Raw genomic sequence first — 8,066 nt, 5'->3', positions numbered from 1 at the left:
AATTTGTTTAGGTTTTATTGTATATATATATATATATATATATAACCAGAATATCACAAATTACTATATCAATACCACAGACTTCCACTATAATTTATTAAGCTTAGTAACTAAGCTGCATTTCAGTCTAAAAAAATATGAAATTTCGAGCACACTAAAGAAATCTTGAAATCTTGGTTCGAAAGAAGGAAAAGGTGTCCTAGGAATTTAAAATGGCTAAAAAAGCCACTATGGGACATTCTGAGCTTTTGATTGGTTATTCATGTCATATATATAGAAGTAAGTGTATATAAGGGAGCATTTCCAAAACTGGAAAGAGGTGGGCAGGGTGCCACTGTGTTTGATTTATTACATGAGCAATATCTTAGCATATAGAAAAGATAAGAGATTCTTATTTTATATTCTAGCTTGTCAATATCGGTAATTTTAGTTCCTAATTCATACAAAAACTATAGACTTAGTATCTTGACATCACAAACATCTAATTTGAACCAGTGCTGCATTCAACATACCACGTGACACACAAAAATCGGTGTTTAACTGTGTTTTTTTAATATTTACTTTTAAATTAAGAAGTTAAGTAACATATAATACTAAAATATGGATTATAATCTACAGTTTGATACCAAACTTACTGACATAAATTCATGAAAGAGTAGTTCAATAAGATTTTGAATGTGAGTCAACAAACGAGATGACATGGCCTTTGACCCATGTGGAAAGGGTTAACAAAGATAAAACACACAGAATGTAGCTCATGTACTTAAACCATAGCCAGCTTAATATAAAAGATTTTCAGCATACTGTAATCAAAATATATCCTAATAAATAAATAAATATATATATACCTTTAGTGGATCTATGTACTGGATTAAACGTTCCATACCTAGAATAAAAACACACAATTTAAAATTTGGTTCCAAAACCACAGTTTTACAGCAGATAAAATGGCTTAATCAATATATCATTAAACACTTTATTCAAAAACTAATTACTCCCTTGTTATGGATAAAATATTCATTCTGGCATTACAGTAGATTACATCTAACAGTTACATTAAAAACTGGGTTTTATTCATAAAATATGCTGAAAATTCTTTATAATTCTGAAAAACATCTCAAATCTTATTTCAAAATTATACATCAGATGTATAAATTGATAAAACTAAAATTATACGAAAATACAAATAAGTTTGACCAAATCTTTGCAATCAATATTGAGTGTACAATCATCATCACAGATTACAGTTGACTGGTGAGAAAACTCAACTATCTGATAAAGTTCCTCATAATTCTAAACATTATTATTATTTCTAAACTTGGAACATTAGAATCCTGTACATCTGCAAACATCTACAAATTCACAAAATGTATAAAATACAAAGCTTTTTCACATGCATGTAATTATTCTAAAATTTTCTAAAACCTCTAGATTATGAAAAGTTATTTCCAATCTAAATTCAGCAATGCACACTACAAAAAAAACAACACATAACTAAGAAGTTATAAAAATATCTTATGTTTAACTAAAGTTTGACTCACCAAATCTTGCTCTTAAATATATGTACTTCAAGTTAATTGGTACTTCTTTCAAAAATTAAATTTATAACCTTTTCAAACTTTAGGTGGAGCCCTTCAAGTACTCAGTTTTTAAATTTATCTTAATTGATGCACTTGATGGTATCTCAAATGCTAAACGTTTATTTGTTTGGTTTTATGTAAAGCTACTTAAAGGCTAATAAGACAAAAGTTTACTGTCCACATGAAAATTCATCAATGAAAAAGTGACCAACAAAAATTAATTTTATACTGATTCTGTACAAATCAGACCAAATCAGAACCAAGTCTGACTGACTACTGAAAGTTTGGTTTAAAAAAAAATGAGAATGGAGCAGGCAAACCACAGTCACTCTTATAATACACCCACAATTCCAAAAAACAGAATGAAATTTTTTATTAGCAGTAACAAGGCATGAACCTCAGCTTCACTGTCTAAAACAATAACCAGTGGGAGCCACTCAGCTCACTGCTGACGGTAGTAATAACTGATATTTCAATTTTTTTAATAGAATTTTTTTCTTAAATTGTAACACCAACCTACAGTACAATAATAAACAAATAATGTATTTTATATTTAACACAAAAATCTCTTCCTCTCAGTTTTAAATGATGAAAATGCAAGTTGGTTATAAAAGTGTAATTAGCCTCTACAACTCTGCGAATACTATTTATCCATGATGTTAATCACCATTGCTTACTGGAAGCAAAAGTAAGTGCATTCTAAATGTATGCAAAATAACAACAATTTTCTTTCACAATGGACTAGATTTTTTATTTCTCATTACTTTTAAGTCTTGTATAATGCCATTCATTTAGTGTCATCTATATACATAAAAGCTACTCAATAAACAATACATTATCAAAAATTTTCTTTCTTCTAGTTTCTCATGCTACACAAATGTTTCTTTTTATTGATGTTGACTTATTGGAATGGGTTCAGAGGAAGGCTACTAGGGTATTCCAGGAATAGAAAGGTTATCTTAAGAGAGATAGGTTAAAATCTCTTATCTTATTTAAGTTTACAAGACTAAAAAAAATAGATTATCCAGAAGACTGATAGGATAAAGACCTCTCATATTTTTGTACTATATTCAGAATATAACAGGCTGAAATTTTAAGATCTGAAAAAGACTGTTTTATTTTTCTAACAGTGTGTGACCTGGCATGGTCTGGTGGATAAGATACTCAACTCACAACCTGCAGGTTGAGGTCCAAATCACATCATTAAACATACCATTTCAGCCAATATGGCATTATAATCCGACATTCAGTCTCGCTATTAATTTGTTAAGAGAAATCCAAGAGTTGTAAGTGGACAGTATTGAGTAGTTGCCTTGCATCTAGTCTATCACTTCAAAATCAGGAATGGCTAGAACAGTTAGCCCTCCAGTGGTTCTACATAAAAATTCAATAAAAAAAACAAAAAAAAGCAACAGGGTGTTTGGCTTATGAAAGAGTTGCCACTGGCAGGAGTAAATAAACAACTCACTTTTTTACTGTTGTAAAGGATGGATATGCAAAGATAGCTTTGAATGACCAAAAGGTCCCTTGTTGTCCATGTTATTTTAATTTTTGCATGTACATATGTATGTATGTACATGCATATATATAAGTATGCATTAAAGTTTGAATTAATACATTTGCAACTACACCTGAAATTATTTTTCTTGATAAATTAACAACCTTGATTTATGTTTAATCTCTTAGAAATTAGTCCAATATTAATATAAAAAAGACAAAAGAAGGAATAACCTAAAAAAATAGAGACCCATGTGTAGCTAATGAATCCAGATTTAATAGTGAATTTCAAACTTTATTTTTTTTACCAAAAATTACAATTTGGAAATAAGAAATTGGTGGGAAAGTAAACCTTGCAACTTCAAAGATTGTTTTTTTTCATTAAACACAGTATATTTTAAATCAAAAACCAATTTGCATTCAATGCCAATAGAAAACAATATCAAACAATCATAACACCATTAAATCCATTAAAGAAAGTTTAAAATAGTACCTGCCCAAGTACACTGCACCCACTTTAGAGATGGAATGTCATACATAAACTGCCTTAACATAAAGCTGTCAGCAACTAATAACTCTGCTCCTTCTAGCTGCTTAATAACATCATTTGTCAAAATAACTTCCCAAAGCTTACTTGACTTCTCTTGTTGGCCTGAAGTAAAAACATTAACAAGTCTGAAATATGTTGAATAAAGTTTTAATATGAATATAGATGAATTATGATCTGTAAATACGAATTAATAAAAAAACAGAGAACTTCAACTAATTATGTAATGTGGTTCAGCAACATGAATCTCTTATATGTTCAACTACTAAATTATAAAGAATACAACACAGAAATAGCATTTCATATATACACTTCCTGCTTAAAGTTTAACCAAGCTGATGAGTTATGGTATTCAAAGAAATAGATAAAGGTTTTATCAGTTCAATACACATAAGCAAGGAAACATTTCCTCACTTTTAGTTTGAATTTTGCTCTTTAAAATTCACATAAAATTTATCCTTTTTTTTAAAACTTTCCTTAAACTGCAAAATCTTGATTTACACTGGTGACTTACTGACAGGAATGACTGTTTTCACTTCCACATCTCTTGGTAGAAGTTTTGTGATTTCTTTTCCAAGGTCTGTGATTATTGACAAAACATAGATGACATTTCCGGTTTTCTTAATGGCTGACATTGCTCAAGACGTGCTGAAAACATTTTAAATAATTAAAATAATTATAAACACTGTAGCAGGCAAAAAAAAATGTTTAAGTAAACAATAGCTTTATTACAGTGAGTTGCATTTTATCTTGCATTTTCATTTATTTTCCATTATCTGACCGAGTGGCAATTAGTCTCCACTGTCAATAATAGTTACACAATTAAGTAATTTCAGAGATGTATTATTTTATAGGTCATAGTAGTCCAAAAGATTAGGACACACTAATATTTTTTTTTACTTACACTTTAACATAACATTTAAGAACATGGAGCCTGTTGATTCACTGAGGCTGTTCCATTCATTGAACAAAAATTCAAACCCAGACCTTCGAATATTTATCAAGCCTACCCTTAAACTCCCAGTTTGCCCTTGAAAAAGAAAGGTCCACCTTTCAAAAGCACTCATGTTATAGGGTTTTTATTGATTTATACTAAGACTTCTTGAACCTACATGTTTTTCTGACATCGTGACTTAAACCCCCTTAAATTTTTGCATCCACCACATCTACACAATCCATTCTTAAGAAAAACCATTAGAAAAATAACACTTTCTTTGCTTAAGATGACAACCCAACCAAAATTTATACTTGTGTACCCTTGTCTTACTATTCTCACAACTAAGAACAGAAACACAATTAATTCTCATAATAATCTTACACAACACAATCAGATCACCTCTCACTCTTCTATTTTACAAAATAAAATTTCATAAATCTTAACTATTCCATCATATATGTTATCCTAGTAGCCTTCGTTTGAACCATTTATTTTAAAGCAAGAAGTTTAATATAATACTCCAAATGAGGTCTAACCACTGACCTATACAATGAAATTGTATCATCTTTATTCTTATATTCAATACTTGTGTAAATGTAACCTAAAATCCTTTTTGCCCTTCCACTAGAAACAGAACACTATTTGGATGGTTTACAAGAATGATCAACAAAAATACCAAGATCCATTTCTTCAATAACACTATTAATTATAAGGTTGTTGCTATCAAAAATTATACTTATAATTTAAATTTTGATAACACACATGCAATTTCTTGCATTTATAATAAACAAAAGCCACCTGCCACTTATTTTACCAACTTACCAAATAATCTAAGCCCCTTTTGTAAACCAGAAACATCCTCCTCACAGCCAGCAATATCCCTTCAGTATAGCTCAAGTGGCCATGGATATCCTTGTTCAAGGGGAATAATTACAAACCCCTATCCCTATCATGAATGAAGTTCAATGTGTTACCCAATCCTGTCAGACAAGGGTTATCACATGCTGTTACTATCACAGTGACTAGTGATCAGTACAGCAAAACATACTTAGTTCACAATGGTCTAATCCCACCTCACATTCCTTTACCATTGCAGTAGCTAAGTGCTATTCTTAGTGAGAATGCATGCAACTTATTTCCTGTACATTGTTGTGACCCACAACAAGTATTTTTAGCTCCCATGCATACACATATCTATATTTATATCAATAAATGTTTCTATATTTTGATAATGCATAACTATACATCATTAACAAGTCTAAAGCAAAAGTATTATAATGTTTTTGTTGTTGCTTTTTGTAATAAAAGTGCATGAAATGTAAAAAAAACTAGAAAATATTCTTTCCTGAACATGAGTCATACCAATATTGTTAACATATACAATAATATTTGAGGAACAACAATGTGTTGTTTGGCCCATCATGGGTGTCCAATTCATTTCAACAACCATGCCTATATCCAGCCTTGCTTTATTACGCATTCATCACCTTTAACCCTTCTTTTTTCAACTGAAAATTATTTTAAGGATTTAACCTGTCCTCATGTTACAGCTCCTCTATTTTCCTCTGCTCTGTTGTCACAATACAATCTGCGCTAATTTCACTTTAAATTTTGTACGCGTATTTATAGCCTGACCAAGGCCCATAAATTTCTACATACTACGAGATATTACGATGTAATCATACTCGATCAAAACAACGAGAACTTAGGTTCTACTTCTAGTAACATGATGCAACAATACAAATTACAAGCGCCAACTCACAACAATGGGACTACACAACGTATGATTCGTACAGTTACGTAAACAAATATGCGATAACTATCGCTTCTAAACATAACTAGATTTAACACTCGCATTAAACCTAAACAGTCTTGTATATCTGATACTCTTGTCAATATCATTAATGTATATCCAAAAGAATATGGGTCCCAGCACGGAGCCTCAAAGTAGTACCACAATTGTAACTCCAATCCAGTTTGACTGAATTACTTATAATGTTTTTATTACCACGCGCTGCTTCTTCTCCTCTTATTCAAATTAGCTAACATCTCACACAACCACAGAGATAATCTTTTTAACTAATGTAATATTTCACTTTGTCGAAAGCCTCATGAAAATCCAGGTATACCAAATCCACACCTTTGAATTCGAAGAAGGGCAAACGATTTCTAGAAAAGGTATTCCATCATGTGAAACCACACTAGCTTTCCAAGAAAAGTATAAAACTTTTTAGATGTTGTTTGCACGTTGTTTTTAATAAGTCTCTCCAAAACTTTTACCAACACAAAAGTAATACTACCTGGCCCATAAAATTAAAAACTAACTTAATGGGACAGTGCTTTTCACCTGTGTAACCTGCGCCTGACCTTCACTCAATCACATATTTTTCTAAGGGGCTTATTTATTAAAGGCCTTAACCTCTTAGTACCCTCAGAAAAATACAATCTGCCCCATGAGCTTCATCATTTTTTATCATCTTAACGATTTTTAAAAATAATTTCTGGGAAAATATTAAGTTCGTGCACAGTGTAATTAGTAAAACACTGAACAGGCAATTAGGAGTATGGCGTCATCAAAGAGGGTGCATATGCAACTAATTGTCTTGACGTGTAATTATGAGCAATATTGTTCACTAGTACTGAAAGTTAAAATTTCAGCATCCTCCAAAGTCCCAATTCCCATTTTAACTGTCTTACTTTTTGATATACTTAATTACATTTTAAACCTGAGAACCCATAATTTATTGAGATTTTTTATTTCTATATTCAATTACAAAGGGTGACTAAAAGTAAAACCAAAAATTTGGGATACGAAGTAAATTGAAAATACTTACCTAGAATTATAAATATCTTAGCTTTTAGTTTCTATCAAATAATCGTTTTTGCAAATTTGATTAAAATTCGGCTATTAATTTTCTACCAAATTCCTCTACAAATGACTTCGGTAATTATTTTTTAACTGTGGTGGGAAAAAAAAAGACTCGCAATTAAAGTACAAATCCACAGAGTCACGATATAAAATTACACGTGACTGATCAACATAATCATCTGTGCTAAAAATAAATAAATACCATAAATCATTTAAAAAATAGATGGTTCATCTTGACATATTCAAGATGTTCTGTTCTGAAGGCTGCCCTACAAAAGTTGTTATCTATTTTTTATTGATTTTTTTAAATTTGTAACAGTCTTGCATTGGCGAAAAATACTACGGAAATAATTTGGTTTGGATTGGTTTGTTTGGAATTTTGCGCAAAGCTACACGAGAGCAATCTGCGCTAGCCATCCCTAATTTAGCAGTGAAAGACTAGAGGGAAGGCATCTAGTCATCACCACCCACCGCCATCTCTTGGGTTACTCTTTTACCCACGAATAGTGGGATTGACCGTCACATTATAATGCCCCCACGGCTGCAAGGGTGAGCATGTTTGGTGTGACGGGGATTCACTTCATAAACACGTATATAGTGATTTAGGCAGCCTTATAAGTACTGTTACGTCTCCGT

General features: G+C 31.2%; 1 protein-coding gene across 1 annotated transcript in view; it reads right to left on the bottom strand.

The window, feature by feature from the left end:
* The window catches only part of LOC106473888, an 18,039-nt gene extending 11,445 nt beyond the window's left edge, over window positions 1-6,594 (bottom strand). The window contains exons 1-4 of the mRNA XM_022402282.1: window positions 5,384-6,594; window positions 4,139-4,272; window positions 3,571-3,729; window positions 849-886 (exon numbers count right to left, since the gene is read on the bottom strand). Of these exons, the coding sequence (XP_022257990.1) occupies window positions 849-886; window positions 3,571-3,729; window positions 4,139-4,259 (318 nt within the window). The 5' untranslated portion in view covers window positions 4,260-4,272; window positions 5,384-6,594. The remainder of the gene's footprint in view (window positions 1-848; window positions 887-3,570; window positions 3,730-4,138; window positions 4,273-5,383) is intronic.
* Between the last annotated feature and the right edge of the window lie 1,472 nt (window positions 6,595-8,066).

The sequence above is a fragment of the Limulus polyphemus genome, unplaced genomic scaffold, assembly GCF_000517525.1.
Source record: "Limulus polyphemus unplaced genomic scaffold, Limulus_polyphemus-2.1.2 Scaffold6595, whole genome shotgun sequence".
In the NCBI taxonomy this organism is placed as follows: domain Eukaryota; kingdom Metazoa; phylum Arthropoda; class Merostomata; order Xiphosura; family Limulidae; genus Limulus; species Limulus polyphemus.
Note: the sequence above shows the minus strand (reverse complement) of the source record. Positions and strands in the feature narration are given on the sequence as shown.